Source organism: Theropithecus gelada, chromosome 3, assembly GCF_003255815.1.
Source record: "Theropithecus gelada isolate Dixy chromosome 3, Tgel_1.0, whole genome shotgun sequence".
In the NCBI taxonomy this organism is placed as follows: Eukaryota; Metazoa; Chordata; class Mammalia; order Primates; family Cercopithecidae; genus Theropithecus; species Theropithecus gelada.
In genome coordinates this window covers 51873579-51893872 of record NC_037670.1, presented here as the reverse complement: position 1 = coordinate 51893872, position 20294 = coordinate 51873579, and the positions used below count along the sequence as shown (strand labels likewise).

At 54.2% G+C, this 20294-nt stretch overlaps 1 protein-coding gene across 5 annotated transcripts in view; it reads left to right on the top strand.

Annotated features, from left to right (window-relative positions):
- Positions 1-20294, top strand: part of IQCE (IQ motif containing E) — a 50312-nt gene that overhangs the window by 28804 nt on the left and 1214 nt on the right. For 3 of the 5 annotated variants that reach the window (XM_025381134.1, XM_025381133.1, XM_025381131.1), the window contains 8 exons: positions 473-672; positions 4026-4130; positions 5896-5986; positions 9253-9420; positions 12586-12609; positions 16039-16149; positions 16669-16790; positions 17918-18373. In XM_025381134.1, coding sequence (XP_025236919.1) covers positions 473-672; positions 4026-4130; positions 5896-5986; positions 9253-9420; positions 12586-12609; positions 16039-16149; positions 16669-16790; positions 17918-18161 — 1065 coding nt within the window. In that variant the 3' untranslated portion in view covers positions 18162-18373. Of the gene's footprint in view, positions 1-472; positions 673-4025; positions 4131-5895; positions 5987-9252; positions 9421-12585; positions 12610-16038; positions 16150-16590; positions 16791-17917; positions 18374-20294 lie in introns of those variants that run through there. The other 2 variants (XM_025381132.1, XM_025381130.1) reach the window with 2 other exon arrangements.

Genomic DNA, 20294 nt, shown 5'->3' with positions numbered 1-20294 from the left:
AACAAAAACAAAACAAGAAGAGAAGTTTCTATAAATTGTGAACGTTTAAAATATAGAACTTGTTGGGAAGTCAAGGCACCCAGAGGTGGTTCGGAAGCACAGTGGGCAGCACGTCCGAGAGCCGGGAGAGGCAGGAGTGGAGGGTGGGGACAGGCAGGAAGGTAGATGTGCAGAGTCGTTTGAGTCACCTCCCCTCATGCCCTCCTCTCTGTTTTAATGGCTTCTGCCTGTGCCCTGCCTCAGCAGGGGTCTGGCGTGCCTCACTTCTGATTAAAGAGAGCTGAGCAGGGATCATGCTCTTCCAGTAGCCCTGTGCCCCGCTGTGTCTCCGGGTAACTCGGGTCCCCTCAAAGCTTTCTCGTGGCCCTGCTGGAGACTTGGTTCGCCCTGCTTCGGTGTCTCTTTTCTGGGTTTAGTAAATAGAAAGTAGAAATGAGAACTAGCATCTAAAACATGCCTGTGTTGCCTCCAGAAACTAAGTGTGATGGAGAGCTCAAAACCACACGCCACAGAACCAGTCAGATCACACCCGCCAGCCTGCCCTGCATCCAGCTCTGTGCTGCACAGACAGCCACGAGGGGACCGCAGCAAGGACCATGAGCGTCTCCGAGGGGCCGTGAGAGACCTGAAGGAAGAGCGGACCGCCCTGCAGGAGCAGCTGCTGCAGAGAGAGTAGGTCCTCCCAAGGCCCCGCCAGTGTCCCCACAGGAGCAGCTGCTGCAGAGAGAGTAGGTCCTCCCGAGGCCCCGCCAGTGTCCCCCACAGTGTCCCCACAGGAGCAGCTGCTGCAGAGAGAGAAGGTCCTCCCGAGGCCCCGCCAGTGTCCCCACGGGAGCAGCTGCTGCAGAGAGAGAAGCTCCTCCCGCGGCCCCGCCAGTGTCCCCACGGGAGCAGCTGCTGCAGAGAGAGAAGCTCCTCCCGAGGCCCCGCCAGTGTCCCCACAGGAGCAGTTGCCGCAGAGAGTAGGTCCTCCTGAGGCCCCGCCAGTGTCCCCATGGGAGCAGCTGCCGCAGAGAGAGTAGGTCCTCCCGAGGCCCCGCCAGTGTCCCCACAGGAGCAGCTGCTGCAGAGAGAGTAGGTCCTCCCGAGGCCCTGCCCACAGCCTCGCCAGGGAAGCAGCTGTCATTCCCTGTGGAAACTGATCTTCGCCAGAGTTCAACAGTTGTCAGTTTGGAAAACTGTTCAGCTCATAGTGGTCACTGCATATTTTTATATGATTCTAAAACTTCTTACGTTTTGGTGATGAAAGAAAGGCAGCTTTAGTGATAACAAGAAGACACTAACTGACCATATTACATTATCAAAACCATGAGGGGTCGGGCATACCTGTCATCCCACCATTTTGGGAGGCCGAAGTGGGAGGATTGCTTGAGGCCAGGAGTTTCAGACCAGCCTGGGCAACATAGCAAGACTCCATCTCTCCAAAATAAATTTTTAAATTAACTGGGAGTGGTGGCTCATGTCTGTAGTCCCAGTTACTCAGGAGGCCACGGCAGGAGGATCGCTTGAGCCCAAGAGTTCAAGGCTGCAGTGAGCTATGATGATGTCACTGCACTCCAGCCTAGGCAACTGAGTGAGACTTCAACTCAAAAAAAAAGTGTAGGGAATGGTGGGAGAGCACATTTAAATCTCTCTACCCCGAATTCCAGAGAAATCTTCAAATTGTCTACTAGAGACAAATTTACTTTCATTGGTTTATGTAAAATCAATTAGATTTTATGCAGCATGGTCTTAATTCAGTAATATGTTTATGGGGCATATGATCTATTAATACATATGAAATAAAACATAAGTGCTGCAGCCTGACGCAGTGGCTCACGCCTGTAATCCCAGCACTTTGGGAGGCCAAGGTGGCAGGATTGCCTGAGTCCAGGAGTTTGAGACCAACCTGGGCAGCATGGTGAAACCCCATCCCTACAAAAAATACAAAATGTAGCCATTCATAGTGACTCAAGCTGGTAATTCCAGCTATTTGGGAGGCTGAGGTGGGAGAATCACTTGAGCCTGGGAAGTCAAGTCTGCAGTGAGCTATAATCATACCACTGCATGCAAGCCTGGGTGGCAGTGAGACTCTGTCTCCGGAAAAAAAAAAAAAAAAAAAAAAAAAAAAAACAGAAGAAGACCTAAATGCTGTGAAATACTTGGTGTGAACATAGGGCTGGGAAGGCAGGGCCTCACCGGGTGTTCCGGAGCTCCGGAGCTCCATGACCTGTGGCCACCTAGCACCTGGCCTGGCTCCTGTCCTCCTCCTATTTGCGGCTCCTCTGGGCTCGGCTCTGCCGTGAGGCAACCACCTCCATCACCTTTGGAATGATGTTTCTCTCTAGTTTGCAAGCACTACCGTGACTTGCCCCTCAGAGTGGCCTGTGAAGCAGCAGCAGGAGCAGGAGCTGGGAGCTGGTTAGCATGCAGGAGCCCAGGCCCTACCCCGGCCTTTGAAATCACACTCTGCATCCAGTGGGATCTGCAGGTGATGGTTTTTTTTTTTTTTTTTGAGACAGAATCTTGCTCTGTCACCCAGGCTGGAGTTCAGTGGCACAATCTGTGCTCACTGCAAACTCTTCCTCCCCAGTTCAAGCGATTCTTGTGCCTCAGCCTCCCGAGTAGCTGGGATTACAGGCATGCGCCACCACACCCGGCTAATTTTTGTATTTTTAGTAGAGATGGGGTTTCACCATGTTGGCCACGCTGAGTCTGGAACTCCTGATCTCAAGGGATCTGCCCGCCTCGGCCTCCCAAAGTGCTGGGATTACTGGTGTGAGCCATCGCGCCCAGCCCTACAGGTGATTTGTGTGCCCTTTAGGGTCTGAGAACTCGGCCAGTGCCTCCCAGCCTGCTAAGTTCTCTGCTGCCTGCTGTGAACAGTAGAAGGCCAACCCGTCACCACTGTCCTTACCCCTCACATGAGGTCTCAGATCGCATTTATGGCAATTGATAGGTCGTTTGTAAAAATTCGTATTTCATGACAAGCTTTTCCAATTAAGCAGTCATTACAGAGTTCATAGACATCAGGTAAAAAAAAAAAATTAAAGTAGTCATGAAAGGTAAATAACTTCTGGAATTATCTATGAAACTGTAAAGTGGCATGACAAGAGCCACCTCGTATTAGCCCTTACTATGTGACAGGGGCTCTGCTAAGCACTCTAGGGTTTCTGACATTTAATAGAGACTCACAGGCCCTGAGCAGTCAGGGCTCGCAGACAGCATACAGTCCATCTGAGACTCGGACAGAAGTCTCTGTTGAAGGCCAGTGTGTGGCCATCACACCACATGGGACGCAAGAAATGCATCTGGGAGCGGTTCAGCTGGAGCCCCGCATAGGCAGTGGCACGGTCTAGGCAAGGCAGGCCCCTGTCCCATTCACGGACCCTGCGCCTGCCTGCAGCACCCCCACGCGGGTGCGAGGTCCGTGCCAATGAGTGACGGCTGGAGGGGCAACTCCCCATTCTATGGCCTGATGGCAGGGCCTTCTCTGGCATCGTCCTGTTGATCCCCTGCACACAGCAAGTGCTTGGTTCAGGGCAGGCAGGGCCTTGAGGTCTGTCCTTGGCACTGTGTGATTAGAAATGGGCTTTTTGGCCGGGTGCGGTGGCTTAAGCCTGTAATCCCAGCACTTTGGGAGGCCGAGGCGGGCGGATCACGAGGTCAGGAGATCGAGACCATCCTGGCTAACATGGTGAAACCCCGTCTCTACTAAAAATACAAAAATTAGCTGGGTGTGATGGCGGGCGCCTGTAGTCCCAGCTACTTCGGAGGCTGAGGCAGGAGAATGGTGTGAACCCAGGAGGCGGAGCTTACAGTGAGCCGAGATCGCGCCACTGCACTCCAGCCTGGGCGACAGAGCAGCGAGATTCTGTCTCAAAAAAAAAAAAAAAAGAAAGAAATGGGCCTTTGGTGGTCCTCCTGCCCCACCATCCGCTGTCCTAAGGAAGGGTTGAGCACCATCACTTTTCAGAAGCACCTTCCTGCTCTGACATAACCTCCAGTTTTCGTGAACGCTGATGAGTCTCCTATTCTGTGTGTAGTTTGGAGGTGAAGCAGCTCCTGCAGGCGAAGGCCGACCTGGAGAAGGAGCTGGAGCGCGCGAGGGAGGGCGAGGAGGAGAGGAGAGAGAGAGAGGAGGCTTTGAGGTATGTGACCCGGGTCAGGGCCGGAGAGAGGAGCCAGGCGAGTCTGCACTCCTGCCACCACTGCAGCCCCCCGAGGCATCCCAGCCTCGCTGCCAGCTGGGTTTTTAGAAAGGCCACACCTCCCTGCAGTCTTTCCCTGGTTTTCTGTCACTCAGCTGGGGAATAACCTCTGGGTGCTGAGCAGGGCCTGCCCTCTGGCATCGTGGCCACCTCGCAGGGGCATCCTCTGCTCTGGCTGTGCCAGCACCTGCCCCTTCCCAACGAGCCATCACACTGGCCTCTGGTCAGAGCCACCCTGGTGTGGGCCAAGTCCTCAAGAGGGGCCGCCCGTGCCCTCAAAGTAACGCCATTCGTGAGAGCCAGGAAGCAGCACCCTCCCCACGGTCCATCAGCTGCTGGTGGACAAACACCCTGAGGTCGACCACACGGAGGCGCAGAGCGGATGGCAGTCCCGACAGGCCTGGCCCGGGGACCCTCAAAAACGTGGTGCTCGGCAAAGAAAGCCAGATACAAAAGGCCACGCAGCACACGATTCCGTGTGCAGGAAACGTCCAGAATGGGCAGACCCACCTGACAAGTGCTGCTGCTAGGGGCTGGGAGGGGAGCGGAGACTGCTGACGAGCATGGGTTCCTTTCTGGGGCGATGCAAATGTTCTGGAATTAGATAGGGGTGGTAGGTGCACAACACTGTGAATATGTTAAAATTCACTGAATTATACACTTTAAAATAGTGAATTTTATGTGATGAGTCTTAACTTTTTAAAATGCACAAAAAACTAGGTTAGAAATCTGAGCAGACATATTTAGCACTCAGAATAATTAGTAAGACATAGATTACCGGAATAAAGAAAACCTTGGCTGGGCACAGTGGCTCATGCCTATAATCCCAGCACTTTGGGAGGCTGAGGTGGGTGGATCGCGAGGTCAGGAGTTCAAGACCAGCCTGACCAACATGGTGAAACCCCCTCTCTACTAAAAATACAAAAATTAACCGGGCACAGTGGCAGGTGCCTATAATCCCAGCTACTCAGGAGGCTGAGGCAGGAGAATCACTTGAACCCAGGAGGTGGAGGTTGCAGTGAGCAGATACCATGCCACTGTACTCCAGCCTGGGCAACAGAGTGAGAATCCATCTCAAAAAAATTTTTAAAAAAAGAAAACATTTCATTTTCAGGAGAAATCTGACTGAATTCTGTCAGAAGGCTAGAATTAAAGTAAATCCAAAAGAGCACATGTGCAGAAATGAATTTTTTTTTTTTTTTTTTGCCTTTAGTACCTAGAATGAACATCTAAACTGCAGTGCCTCCTGTTCATACTGTTTACTAACACCCCAGTGATCCCTGCTTATTTATCTCAAACGCGTGGGCTCGAGTGATCCTCCGGGCTCGGCCTCCCAGAGGGCTGGGATCACAGGTGTGAGCCCCCGCACCCGGCCTCCTACTTACTTATTCACACAATGGATTCTGTTTTTAGTTCTTAGCTGTTTCAGGAGAGGTGCTGGGCCCTGGGGGTCCTCAGCCCTGGCCTCGTTGGGCTTCCAGCCCAGAGCAGGAGACAACAGGAAGTCCCGGCCTGCAATGGGGTTTCTGGTGCCGTCAGGTCATAGCTGGGCCCTGTGGCTCAGGGAGACGTGGCCCTACCAGCCCTCTACAGGCTGCCTGGCGTCCCCCTGTCTCAGCGTGGACCGCCCGCCCCACCCTGCCCTGCGCCGGCCTTCATCACATAGTGACAGGTGAGGTGTCTCATTTTTCCCTTTCCGCCTTAGAGAGGAGATTCAGACGCTTACCAGCAAGCTCCGAGAACTGCAAGAAATGGAGAAAGAAGAGAAAGAGGATTGCCCAGAAGTTCTTCATAAGGTACAGTGACCGTTTGCCTGAGTCTCCCGTCAGGTGTGGTGTGGCTTCCTCTGGTCATGACGGTTCCGACCGTTTCTCTGCCCAGAGTTGTTTCTGACCATCCACTGAAAATCCCACTCCCTTTTGTCATCACAATTGATTTCTATAACTCATGTCGTGTGTGTCGAAGTCCGGCGTTTTGGATTAATTGACTGTCAGCAAATTGACTTCTCGAACTGATATTTGAGTCTCAAGGCTGGTAAGTAAAGAGTTAACCGAAAGCTCAGCCGTGCGGAGGGTGTAGGTGTGTGGCCGGAGCTGTCACTGAGAGGCAGGAGGGGCGTGGGGGGAAAGGACAAAGGCTCGGTCAGGCCTCTGCATGGACCTAGGCCTGCGCCCTCTCCTCTCATCTAAGTTCCAGAACACGAGGCTGGCCAAGCCTCAGCGGGGACTGCCCTGTGGGTGGAGCGGGGCTTCCTCTGCCCTCTCTGCAGAACACAAGGCCAGCAAGGCCTCAGCAGGCACTGCCCTCTGGGTGGAGTGGGGGTTCCTCTGCCCTCTCTGCCGTCACTCAGCTGTGCACGGGTTGAACATGAAGTGACTGTTAGCAGGGACCCGGCAGGTGAGCACGGACCCTAGGCGGATGCCCTCCTGCCTCTCCACTCCCTCCGCGTGTGTGGACGCTACCCAGGGGCAGCTGGTCGAGGCGGTGTCTCTGTGGCTCCAAGGTCCCTGGCCCTCTGCTGCCTCCCTGGAGGGTCACAGCCATGCTCTGGTCACCATGGCCGGTGCTGCCTGCACTTGCACTTCTGGTGGCAGAAGGGCGTCCTCACAAATCCCCTTCCAGTGGGTAGGATCCTTTGGAGGGCAGGTGTGAGCCCATGCATGTTCAGGCAGGAAGAAGGAGCTTGGCGTCACCATCCTGGGGCTGCAGTTTGCTCTAAGAGGGGCTCGTGGATAAAACCAATCGAAGCCACTGCCTGTGGTCCCAGCTGCTTGGGAGGCAGCAGTGAACCAAGGTCGCACCACTGCACTCCATCCTGGGCCACAGAGCCAGACCCTGTCTCACTAAAAAAAGAAAAGAAAGAAAGAGAGAGAGAAAGAGAAAAGAACAATGTCTGAAAACAGAGAGAGGAGAGAGAGAGAGAGAAAAAGAAAACAAAAATGTCTGAAAATACTGCTGAAATACAGCCTTTTCTGTGTGGTGGGGTTATAAGCTTTTTTTTTTTTTACTTTCTTTTAGTATTTAGTGTGGTTCTTTTAGTATTGTCTGAATTTTTCATAATAAGCACGTATTAGCTTTGTGTTATTTTCCTCCTCAGGAAACATTTCTATTTTAGAGACAAGGAAGAGTGGGATTGAGTGATCAGCTCTCCGAGTAGGGGAATCGGCTCTTAGCATTCACGTGGGAATGATTAATTGCAGGTTAAATGGAGTGACAAGAGTGGGTTTAAGAGTTGCCTCAAGGAATTTATAAGCATGTGAACATTTAGATTTTTTTTTAACTGTCTGTAGTTGTGTGAGTAAATGTTCATTTATCTTCTGAGGAGCTGATTTTACCTTTCCAATCACATTGGCACGGGCCACATACTAACAGCTGATCTCACTTTAGCGGAACAGAGGCCTGAAAATGTGTCAGGACTGAGGGAAGATGAGGCTCTTCTTAGGGTCACAAAATCAGAATGTGGAAGCCCAGGGCCGGAATGCTGGTGCCAAGCAACTTGGTGCCACAGCTAAAGGGATCTGGAAACAGCTGGCTGTGTGGATGTACCCAGGGCATCTTCGTCAGGGATGTTAAGATGTGTAGACATGCAAGTGACTGTCCTAGGAAGTTTACACTCCCAGGTCCCTAGAAACAGGAGGCAGGGCACGCAAGGCCACGCAGGAGCAGCGCGTCGGCCAGGAGGCGGCAGGGATGTGCGGAAGACCTGGGCCAGGGCCTTTATCATGGGAAGGAGCGGGCGAAGTGAGGTGAGCTGGCTGGTCGGGGCCGGTGGGCTGGAAGCTTGAAGAACTTCAGCGGGACCTGGGCCACAGGGTGGTCTTGAGCTGTTCCGCACCTGGCCCTGGGTGATTAAGGCTGAGGAATATTGCCTCCTGGAGTGTGGGGCCCAGCGCAGGAGACGATTCTGAGTGTGGGCACTGGATTAGTTGCTCGCATAGGATGGCCGTGCCTGAAGGCAGGCCCTTCACTGTCTAGGAATTGGCCAGGCCCAGAGGGGCATCAAGGCCCCAAGCGTCGTAACACACAGATAATGAAAAGCCAGTGCAATCCGTTCTGTGTTGGTTCAAGTCTGTGGACAGGCCACCTGTGCCCGTGCCTGGCCCAGTGTGCACTGGGAGCAGTCTTGTGTCTCCCTCTGGGGAAGGCTTTCAACAACAGCATGCTCTCCACCGAGCTTGCATTCTTGACATGAGAGGCCTTTTCGTTTGTACTGGGTAGTGTCCTATGGGTGATACATTTGGAGTCATCAGTGTTAGAAATCATAATTTTTCTTTTTTCTTTTTAGAGACGGTCTCACTCTGTTGCCCAGGCTGGACTACAGAGGCACAATCATGGCTCACTGCAGCTTTGACCCCTGGGCTCAAGCGATCCTCCTGCCTCAGCCTCCTGAGTAGCTGAGACCACAGTGGTGTGCCACCACACCCCGGGTATTTTAAAAATTTTTTCATAGAGATGGGGTCTCGCTGTGTTGGCCAGGCTGGTCTTGAACTCCTGGGCTCAAGTGATCCTCCCTGCTTGGCCCTCCCACATTATTGGGATTACAGGCGTGAGCCACTGCACCCAGCCTGAAATCATGGTTATTTCAGTGGTCGTTATAGCAATCCTGGCTTGTTTCTACCTTAAAAACCATGGTAGAAATATATATAATGCCTTCAATCCCAGAAATCCCATGTTTATAATTTAGAGCGTTAAACTAGAAAACAGAAAAGGACCCCAGAAAAACAATTCTTGCAGGAACAAAATGTGACCGAGTGTAGTGAGTGTGTGACGGCCGTGTGAAGAAACGTCCTCTGTCTCCCAGAAGGCGTGGCCAGACAGAGTTGAGGGAGTTTAATGAGAGGTGTGTCTGCACGTGTGTGCTCGCCTGGACACGGTTTCTCAGCAGTACAGGAGACCGCTGTCATGTGGCCTGCGGACCAGTGTGGAACAGCTCTCGGCACATTAATAAGACTCGCCTGATAAGCCCAGCCGCACTGTGCAGAGTAATATCCTGTCCCCTTGCCGGGTACTGCTCGTCCCTGCCCTGGCTTCATCGTCCTCTTTCTCCTTCAATTTCCTGCAGGCCCAAGAGCTCCCAGCTCCCACTCCCAGCAGCAGGCACTGCGAGCAAGACTGGCCGCCGGAGTCCAGTGAGGAGGGGCTCCCGCGGCCCCGCTCCCCCGGCTCTGACAGGAGAAGAGACGCGGCGGCCAGGGTGCTGCAGGCCCAGTGGAAGGTGTACAAGCACAAGGTGAGGTTCCTCAAGGCGACCCGGGCTGCTCCCTGTGAGTCTTCGTGCTCCAAGGCAAGCCACGCACTATCTAGGAATGACTAGGCCTGGGGGGCCAGCCGGGCCCCGGGTGTCCGAGTACCGTAACATACAGAAAATAAAAACCTCATTCACACACTGACTCATCCGTTCTGGGTGCGTTTTGTGCAATACTGAACATGTCGCCAGATTTCTTTTCATACAGTTTTCTTCCAGAACTATTGGAAAATGAGTTTTAGATGTTATGAAACATTAGCATGTATCTTGTAAGGAACAGTGTCTTCTCCTACCTGCCCACAGCACCGTGACTGCCCCTCAGACTGTCACAGCAGCTTGATATCCTCACCTACCGGCCCTTCCTGTTCACATTTCCCAAACGTCACGAGACGCTGCCTGCAGCTATCTGTTTCCCGCCAGCATTCAGTCATGGCGGTTCTCAGCCCACCTCCCGCCAGAGCCCAGCGGTTGGTTGGTTACGTCTCCTTAGTGTGGTTCACAGCAGCCCCCACCCTTTCTTTTCTTTAACCAACAGGTCACCCTGGCCGATTTTGTTTGTTTGTTTTTCTGAGATAGAGTCTTGCTCTATTGTCCAGGCTGGAGCGCAGTGGCACAATCTTGGCTCACTGCAACCTCCAACTCCCAGGTTCAAGCAATTCTCCTGCCTCAGCCTCCCAAGTAGTTGCGATACAGGTGCCCGCCACCACGCCAAGCTAATTTTTGTATTTTTGGTAGAGACAGGATTTCACCATATTAGCCAGGCTGGTCTCGAACTCCTGGCCTCAGGTGATCCACCCACCTTGGCCTCCCAAAGTGCCAGGATTACAGGCATGAGCTACCACACCCAGCCTTTTTTTTCTTTTTTCATAGAGACAGGGTCTCACTCCGTCACTCAGGCTGGAGTGCAATGGCACAATTGCAGCTCACTGCAGCCTCGACCTCCCGGGACCAAGCAATCCTCCAGCCTCAGCCCACCAGGTAGCTGGGACTGCAGGCAGGCACCACCACACCTGGCCAATTTTTGTAGAGATGGGTCTTGCCATGTTGTCCAGGCTGGTCTTGAACTCCTGAGCTAAAGCCGTTCACCTGCCTCGGCCTCCCAGAGTGCTGGGATTACAGGTGTGAGCTACTGCACCTAGATGTTTTTTCTTTTTTTTTTTTTTTTTGAGATGGAGTTTTGCTCTTGTCGCCCAGGCTGGAGTGCAGTGGCATGATCCCGGCTCACTGCAACCTCTGCCTCCCGGGTTCAAGCGATTCTCCTGCCTCAGCTTCCCAAGTAGCTGGGATTACAGGCGCACACCACCATGCCCAGCTAATTTTTGAATTTTTATTAGAGACAGGGTTTCACCATGTTGGCCAGGCTGGTCTCGAACTCCTGACCCCAGGTGATCCACCTGCCTTGGCCTCCCAAAGTGCTGGTATTATAGGTGTGAGCCACTGCGCCCGGCCTTTTTTTTTTCTTTTTAAAGACATTTTCTTTTTTTTTTTTTTTCTTTTTTTCTTTTTTTTTAATCGAGACGGAGTCTCACTCTCTCGCCCAGGCTGGAGTGCAGTGGCGCGATCTCGGCTCACTACAAGCAACGCCTTCCGGGTTCTCGCCTTTCTCCTGCCTCAGCCTCCCGAGTAGCTGGGACTACAGGCGCCCGCCACCACACCCGGCTAATTTTTTGTATTTTTAGTAGAGACGGGGTTTCACCGTGCTAGCCAAGATGATCTCGATCTCCTGACCTCATGATCCGCCCGCCTCGGCCTCCTAAAGTGCTGGGATTACAGGCGTGAGCCACCGCGCCCGGCCTAAGGACATTTTCTTTGGCAGAGAGCAGGCCAGTGTGTTACAGAATGTTCCCTGTCCTGGATCTGTTTCCTTGTGGGGTCATTAACTTATTCCTCTGTCCCCTTAATTTCCCATAAGTGAGAAATAAGGTCTCCAGCTCTGATTCACCCAGGTTTGCTTTTGGCAAGAATGTCTCACATTTAGGCTGTGTACCCCCATCCCCTCAGGCCGGCCCCTGTTTGTGTTTCTAACCTGGTCATGGCTGCTGGCTTTCGCCATTTTAAAGAAACGAGTTTCCCTTGGTAACTAGCCAGCAGTTTATAGGGGACAGCTTGGCCTCCATGAGGTCTGTCCCCACCACCTTTCCCCTTGTGGCCTTCATGTCCTTCATGTCACAGCTGTCTTCGTCTGAAAAGCAGTTTCCTTATTAGCGGGGCCGACTCCTGGTCCTCCCAAAAAGGTGGGAGAAAACTTAGTGACTTCCCTTCAGGTGCTGAGCAGATGCTGGCTTGTCTGTCTGTCTGTCTCTCTCTGTCTCTCTCTTATTCAGTGTATATATCTCTTTGCTTCCATCTTACATTCTGTTGGTCCTTGTATTCAGTTCCTCCTTAATCTCCCAAGGGACAGATCCTGTGTACAGTAGTACACATGTGGGCTGAGCGCTCTGATGACTATGGAAGATCAGCCGGCTGATGTACCTGTTATCTGGCCATGGCCATTCCATTTCATTAAGTGTATATTGATTATTTTGGCGTCAACATCTGGGAAGGACTTCGTTCACATCTGTAAGAACACGTGCTCCGAGGGACCCTCTCTGCTGACTGTGATGCTGTGTGTCAGCTGCAGCCACAGAAACTTCCCAGGACACCCAAGGGTGACTGATGATCAGTCAGGTTGAGGCCAGTGATCCAGACCCCTGAACCAAAGTCCCCTTCATAACATCCCCAGCAGGCAGCCTCAGCCTCCGAATTCCGGGACTTATCCAGAAAGGACAGTGGTCCGGACACCTGTGATGTGAGAGGGCTCTCACATCGGGCCCACATCCACCTCCTTAGCTGCACAGCTTGGCCTAATGGAGTCCCTTCTGCACAGCCAGAGGACCGGCACACGGCACAGACACATCGCTTCATCTGCAGCTTGGGCCACCTCGTGACTCCCGGAGAATTCCCGCCATCCTCATTCTGCCTCTCACTTTCGTCCTCCTTACAAAGGCGTTTGTTTGCTGGGCCCCAGCAGCTCGGGAGGGAGGAGCCAGGGCAGCCAGGCCTCTTGTTGGCTTGATGGATGCCTGTTGGCAAGATCAAGGACTGAAAACCACTGTGTGGGGAAACGTTCATCCTTCTTGTGTTTATTCATGTATTTTTTCTTTTTTTCAGAAAAAAAAAGCTGTTCTGGATGAGGTAAGTGAGGTTTATTTCATCAGTTTCAAAATACGGATTTGTATTTTGTTGTAAAGTAGGTGAGGGGATATTTAAAGATGCGTTGAGTCCTTTTCTTTTCTTTTTTTTTTTTTTCTTTTTTTTGAGACAGAATCTCGCTGTGTGGCCCAGGCTGGAGTGCAGTGGTGCAGTCTCGGCTCACTGCAACCTCCGCCTCCTGGGTTCAAGCGATTCTTCTGCCTCAGCCTCCCTAGTAGCTGGGATTACAGGTGCGTGCCATCACGCCCAGCTAATTTTTGTGTTTTTAGTAGAGATGGGGTTTCTCCGTGTTGGCCAGGTTGGTCTGCAACTCCTGACCTTAGGTGATTCGCCCATCTTGGGCTCCCAAAATGCAGGAATTACAGGCATGAGCCACCGCACCTAGTGAGTCCTTCTTTTCAAGAAACCAAACCAGTCCCCAACATTAAGTATAACATACATAAGAAATAGAAACATCAAATAAATATTTGGATAATTTCCCACTTTCAAAATCTCTTCAATCATTCCTTCCTTCCATTCATTCTTTTCATGCACATTCACTGATCACCAGCCCTGCGTAGGACAGTCTCAGAGGCTCTGGGACGCAGAGGCTCAGACACACAAGTGAACAAGCGGTTACAGCCCAGGGTGGCGCTGGGGGCGGCCAGCCCTGCACACAAAGGCCAGCAGGTCCCTGTGAGGAGTGACGTGCAAGGTGGGCCTCGTGGGACAGATGTCAGAGCTCGCTGCACCGGGAAGTGAGGGGAGGGCGTCCTAGCAGAGCCGGCGGGATGAGCAGTCTGAGACAGGGCGAGGGCGTGGAACTGGAATGGAGGTTGAGTATGTCACCCACAGCTGAGAACTGACAGATGGATGAACAGTGCAGTTCCAGCCATGATCCTTTTCAGGGAGGAGCTGGAAAGTGAGATCGTTATTTTGCTAGAGTCCTGGTGGCCTCGGAGATGCTCGCCTCTCCTCTAGGGCCCCTTCGGGGACGGCAGTGTATTTCCACTTAGACCACGGGAGAGGCCCCAGCTCCAGTCACTCAGAGCGGGCGCTGGGCCACAGGGCTTCTCACGCTGCCTTCTTCCTTGCCGGCAACTGCTTCTCCGTGGTAGGGCAGACCCTGCACCCGCTTGTCCTCACACTCGCCAGGTGCATCTGATGCCAGCAGGGTTGACAGCTCTGCCATCAGGGCGGGGCTTGCCTTCCCCCTGCCCCACCCATTGTCCCCTTCCCCTTGGCCACACTACTCATCCACAACTGTTTGCTGGGCTCCTGCCATGTGCCAGGCACGAGAGGAGCTTGTAACAGACCAGCCAGACACTGTCCAAATTTCACGGGGTTCATACTCTGCAGTCAGGACAGCCAGTATGGTCATGGGTGTGGGCGGCGCACCAGGCTCGGTGGCCTGCGCGCAGCTGCAGTGGGAGAATGTTGGCATCTGGCGGCCAGGCCACAGCCGCGTGAGTGCCCTCCATGAGCAGGTAGCTGGACTGCCCACCTGGCTCACCACACTGTCCCTGAGGAAGGGCCCCCTGCTCACCACTGCCCTAGTCTTCAGCCTTCAGTTCTGCAGCCCCTCCATGCCTGGCCTCCTCGTCCCTGAACCTGCCCCACAGCCACACCCTTGTCCATACCCATCTGACACATTTGCAGTGGCAACTTCCAACATCCCCGTCTCTTGACAATCCCTCCCATCCTCTAGCAGCCCTCAGGCCCTCATCCCGAGGTCTCCAGCACGTCAGCCTCCCACCTGCCCGCCCACCACAGCCTGCCCAGGCTCCCAGTCCCCGCAGCCGGCTGCGGTTCCTAGCACATGCCCCTGCCTGGCATCTCACTTTGTGGTTATTCTTGCCAGCCTCCCGTCAGAATGCAAGCTCTGTCTTTTTGCCACAACACCTCTGGTGCCTAGACTAGCGCCTGGCACGTGGGAGGCGTTTGGTAAATGCCCTCCAGCGAGTGGGTGAGGGGACCCGGGCTCCTTGGCCAATGGGCCAGTCAGTGGTGGGTGCTGTCTCCCCGTCCTGCTTCTCTCCCTGGCACCCCCCATGCCTCAGGGTCCTCATCTCTAAAGACAGCAGTGAGGCTGCCTGTGTGGGGCTGTGGTGAGCGTGGGGTTTGGCAGTGTGTGCGCAGTGTGTGGCGTGACAGAGATGCGTGCCCCTCTTACCCCTCCGGCTGGTGCAGAACGCCCCATACCTGGCAGCCGCTTTACCGGAAGCTTCTGGGCAGCCTCCATGTGGTCACCGCACTCTGGCGGATCATTCATTGTTGATAGCCAGCACTGCCTCGCCCTCCTCTGCTGAGCTCTTTTCCCACCCCAGCGTTCTTCCCCTTGCTTTAAGACAAAACAAAGGTGCTTTCTGTTCCAGCAGTGACAAGCCTGCTAACCTCGCTTGGCGTGGGGCTCGGTGGGCACACTCATCATTCTCCTAACGTGTTTGAGAGCTGCCCGTATCAGGCTGGGGGCGCTCACGGGGTTAGAGGCAGATTGTTCAAAAATAAGTGCTTCCCCGAAAATGGAGCGTGGACTTCTCACGGAGTGAGATAGAGTCTCACTGTGTCACCCAGGCTGGAGTGCAGTGGCCCAGTCTTGGATCACTGCAGCCTCTGCCTCCCAGGTGCAAACGATTCTCATGCCGCAGCTTCCTGAGTAGTTGGGACTACAGGCATGCACCACCACGCCTGGCTAATTTTTGTATTTTCAGTAGAGATGGGTTTTTACCATATTGGCCAGGCTGGTGTCAAACTCCTGGGCTCAGTGGATCTTCCCACCTCAGCCTCCCAAAGCACTGGATGACAGGTGTATGCCATGCCCAGCTAATTTTTTGTAGACACAAGGTCTTGCTATGTTGCCCAGGCTGGTTTGAATTTCCTGGCCTCAAGTGATCATCCTGCCTCAGCCTCCCAACGTGCTGGGATTACAGGCATGAACCACTGCACCCGGCCACATTGCCTAAGAAAATCATTTAAGATTAAGCTCAAAGGATAAATCATTCTCTTAAGATCACTTTAGAGGTCCTGTTGCCCCTTGCTTGATTTAGAAAACGTATATGGAAAGTAGATGAAACCAGTAAACTATTCCAACGCGGAAAAATGCTCCAACATGAAAACATAACCACGTGTGAAATACCAGCCCCTATTAGCCACTGAAAGGGACTGCAGTGAACAGCAGGCCCCTCCCATTCCCAGAGTCCCCACCGTGCTAACAGGCGCCGCGCCCTGTGCTCCCTGGGGTGCCAGTGAGTTTCTGACGGACTGGGGTGAGTGGGAGCGCAGAAGGCTCTTTGGGAGACTATGGCTGCGCAGCAGTGAGAGGAGTTGCGTTCCCTACCGCCGAGGCAGCTCTCCCCTCGGCACCTCCCTCTTGCCCGCCGTCGCCCTGGGCACTCACACCCGCTTTTCTCTCCCTGCTTCCTTCCCTGACAGGCGGCTGTGGTGCTTCAGGCAGCTTTCAGGGGACATGTGGCGCGGACAAAGCTCTTAGCAAGCAAAGCACATGGCTCAGAGCCGCCCAGCATGCCAGGCCTCCCAGACCAGGTAACATCGGGGCGCTGGACATCCCAGTGGCCATCTCCAGAGCTGCTCATCTCACACTCCATCCACTGAGAAAGCGCAGGGCACCTCTCAGCCTCCACATCCCCGCCCGCCCAGCAGGCATCCCCTCCACTCCATCCCTGGCCACGTAGGCCACGCAGGCCCCTCTGCACAGGCCCCGGATGGGTATGGCATTAGGGCCAGATTGCCTTGGGCTGCCGGAGAGTCAAATAGCTCCATGAAGATGTAGCTAAAAACTACCGAAGATAGACGCAGGCCATGCCAGCTCCTCCTCTGTAAGGAGGACCAGGTGTTTGTTTAAGAATCCCTACAGTTTAAAAATTCAGAACCTGCTGCCAGGAGGCTGCTCACTGACCAGCAATTCCCGGGAGGCAGGGCCACCTGAAATGGAAACTGAGCTCTTCCCGTCTCCCTTACACCCAGGGTGTCCCCGGAGCCCAGCACCAGGAGCCACCAGGGGGCTGCCAAACAGTCATCTTCCCTACTGTCCTTGCACCCCAGAGCTCTCCTGTGCCCCGTGTTCCGAGCCCCATCGCCCAGGCCGAGGGCAGCCCTGCGCAGGAGGAGGCCATCGTCATCATCCAGTCCGCTCTGCGGGCACACCTGGCCCGGGCCAGGCACAGGTGAGTCGGGGTCACAGGGATGCCCCCGGGACACAGATGTGGCACAGGAGGCTGCGCACTGTAGTGGGCACAGAGCACTGGGCGCAGGGCATGTAGCGGGAACTGGAGCAGCACCTGCTGCCTGCCAGCGGGACCTCAGTTTGGGGCCTGAGTAAAGGCTTCGCGTCGTGAGGACTCCCTGCTGCACCACGGACGTGGAGCGGGCTGGAAGTTCTGATCCTCGGGAGCCCTTTCCAGAGTCGCTTCTTCCCTACTGGGAGGAGATAAGGAGGAGCTTCAGAAACCATGTAGCTCAGGTCGCCATCAGACTGGCCTGGCTTTCGGCTGTGCCGATATGTCATCCCTTTGAAAGAAAACTGTGATGTGACCTTAGTGTTGGACACGGCATATGACAGGCGACACGTGCAGGGTCTAGATGGCAGTGTTCCCACAGGCCTCCCGGTGGATTCGCTAGGACTCTCTTGGTTGCAGAAATCAAAACCCCTTGAAGTGAGCCTGGGTAGAGGGGGAGTTTAGAGTAGAGGGAAGAGACGGCCCCACTCCCTCACCCTCCTCTGCTTCACCCTGCGTGGGGCTTGTTCCCCTCTTATCACAGACTACTCTGGTTCTCGGCCTTCATGGTGGAGACGCGCAGCCATCCAGCACTTCCAAGTGGGCAGTTTCTTCCTCCAAGGCCGCATCTGCATCTCGTGGTCCTGATCCCATGTGGCCTGGGACACACCATGGGCTCAGGAGTCGGGGACCCGTCGCTGGGCAGCGAGTCCCAGCCAGGACGTGGAGGACCATGCAACCTGCAACCACGTCCCTGGGGAATGGCAGCTGGGCCAGCCCAGACAGGAGACAGGGAAGGGAGCCGTCTGAGGCCAGCTTATAAAACTGTACTGGCCTGACCTCAGCATGGTCCCTGAGGAGATGGATAGGGGACGTGTCTGAGGCTCTTCATGGCTGGACGTTTCTGGACCCTGGGTGCATCTTGGGTACAGGGCTGGCCGTGGGGCTCCGGCGTGGCTGTGTGTTTGCTTTCATTGGAATACTTGCCTCCAGGCAAATTAGTGAGGCTTGTCGGAAACCTCAGAGAGGTTTGTACTCCCTAAAGGCAGAATCAGCTGGCGTTTTCTTTTTTCCAGCGCTACGGGTAAAAGAACCACCACCGCAGCCTCTACGAAGAGGAGATCGGCTTCAGCCACACACGGGAACGCCTCCTCCCCACCCTTCCTCGCAGCTCCTCCTGGTAATTTCATTCATTTGGATTCTGGCACCAGGACAGCTGGTCTGCTGAGGTCCCAGCCAAACAGTGGCCACCTCCAGGAAGCCCGGGCTGTGTCAGGACGGAAGGGAGAAGTGTCCCATCTGGAGCTGCCTCTGAACTAAGCGTCGCCTTATGCCAGGAAGGCCCCCAACAGAGCCCCCCTTGGCCCAGCTTGTCCCTTGTCCCTGGAATTGCAGAGGTCCTTGTCCCTGGGACTGCAGAGGTCCTCGCTGTCTTTATTTTTGCTCTCAGCTCCAATGGGACCGAGGTGGCTTCCTCCTTCGGGCCAGCATTTCTCCCATTTGTTTGTTAAGTAAAACTGTGTTATTGTTTCCTTTTCTATTTTGTTAAAGCCCAAAAACAGTCAGTGAAGAAGCCGCTGGCGCTGCAGGATGCCACACCCTCGGGTGAGGCCTCATCCCTGCTCTGCCGGAGCTACCTGGAGCTGACGGGGATGCCCCAGCAGGGCCCTGCCTTTCTCTGGCCGTCAGTCCCTTCATGTGCAAAGTAGAGAACGGGCTAGACAGCTCAAAAGCTACTCTGCACCCCCAAATCTATGCGGCTCTGCGTAGACTTGAGATCCCGTGTCTTATCCTGCAATTAGAAACCCCTCACTGATACTCAAGCCGTAAAGGGAGGATGAGTGCAGAGGCGCAGTGTCGAGACGCGGGACTGTCAGGAGATGGAGAAGGGCAGCCTTGAGACCTGTTGAGGAGTGTGGCGTGTGGGGCCATCTTGCGTGGGAAGTGTTAGGTAAAGGGCTTTGCTGTGCTGAGTCCTTAGGTCTCCAGGGTGGAGTCAGGGAGGGAGGAGACAGAACAGCAAGGAAAGCCACAAAGGAAGAGGCTCTTCTGAGCCCAAAGGATGAGGGTGATGAAGGCCGGGGGTGAAGGAAGGGTGAGGCCTGCCCGGGACCCACACACCTTAATGAGAATGTCCCTTCAGGACGGGCCCAGGGAGGCGGCAGCCCCCCAGCACCACTGCAGTAAGTGTGGGGGCCCATGGTGGGCTGAGGCCTTGCTTTCCTAGGAGATCCCTCCTGTGATGACACGGAGTCGGGAAGAGGCCGTTTTGGGGCCCACATCAGACCTGGAGCCCGAAAGCCTTCCCTCCCCAGCGGGTCCCGCTAGGGGCTGTGTCTGAGAGAGTCTCCTGCACGAGCTAAGAACTGTACACCACGTTTGACCTGGAAATGCCACATATGAAATCACGTTTTCTTCTTTTCAGTCAGTTTTTAACCTAGTTTCGTCAGAGCTAGAAAACTTTGAACTTTGCTATTCGCTCCAAAACCTCCATTTGTAAAGCTCAACCAAAAGAGGAGCCCCGTGGGGTTTCGGGGAGAATGTGCAGACACGCAAAGCCGCCGGCCGGCCTGTGACTCACGGGCTCTGCAAAAGGCTTTCCATTGTTCCGCCGGCTTCACCAGACCCTGCGTTTGGCGACCTTTAGAGGCTTTGATCAGGGGCTAAAGCGGGCCTTGGTGCTGCCCTTTTCTCTTGCTAAACGCAAGTGATTTTGAAGGGGCAAGTTCATCCCAGTGACCCAGGGATTCAGCTTGATTGACCTAAGGAAATGTCTCTGTGAAAAGTAGACATCGAGCTTTTGTTTAAGCTGATTGGTTGTTTTTGAAGATCACCATGAAAACTGTTTTTAGTTTCGTAAGGTTCCCCTTTAATATGAATTTTCTTGGAAGTGGCAGGAAAAAAAGCTGACACAGTTACAGTATCTGCAGCATGGCCGAGTTGCCATTTCCTTCCCTTTTTAAAATCTCACATCAGCAGTTCGTTACTTTTTTACTTTCATCTTTCAAGGCAGTAAGAGTCAGGCTCCCTCGCAAGGAGCTCTGGGGCTGCTGGTGTGGTAGGGCCGGTCCCCTCTTCAGCTCTGGTGCCCACCCCCATCCCGTCTGTAGGTGGCTTCCCATTCTAGAGTGGATTAAGAGTTCTGAACACTCTAGATGCTTATGAAGGAAGTAGCATCCAAAGGGGGATGGCCGAGCAGCTTGCAGGCTCACAGCGATCCGTGCCTTGCCCCCTCCTGCCTTCCATACCAGTGGCCAGCGAGTTAACAGGGAAGCTGGCTTTTTTTTTTTTTTAAGATGTGGTCTCGCCGTGTTGCCCAGACTGGTCTAGAACTCCTGGGTTCAAGCCACCCTCCCACCTCGGCCTCCCAGAGTCCTGGGGTTACAGGCGTGAGCCACTGCACCCAGCAGAAATGCTCCTACACACAGGTAGCCGCCTGGCCAGGCCCCGGAC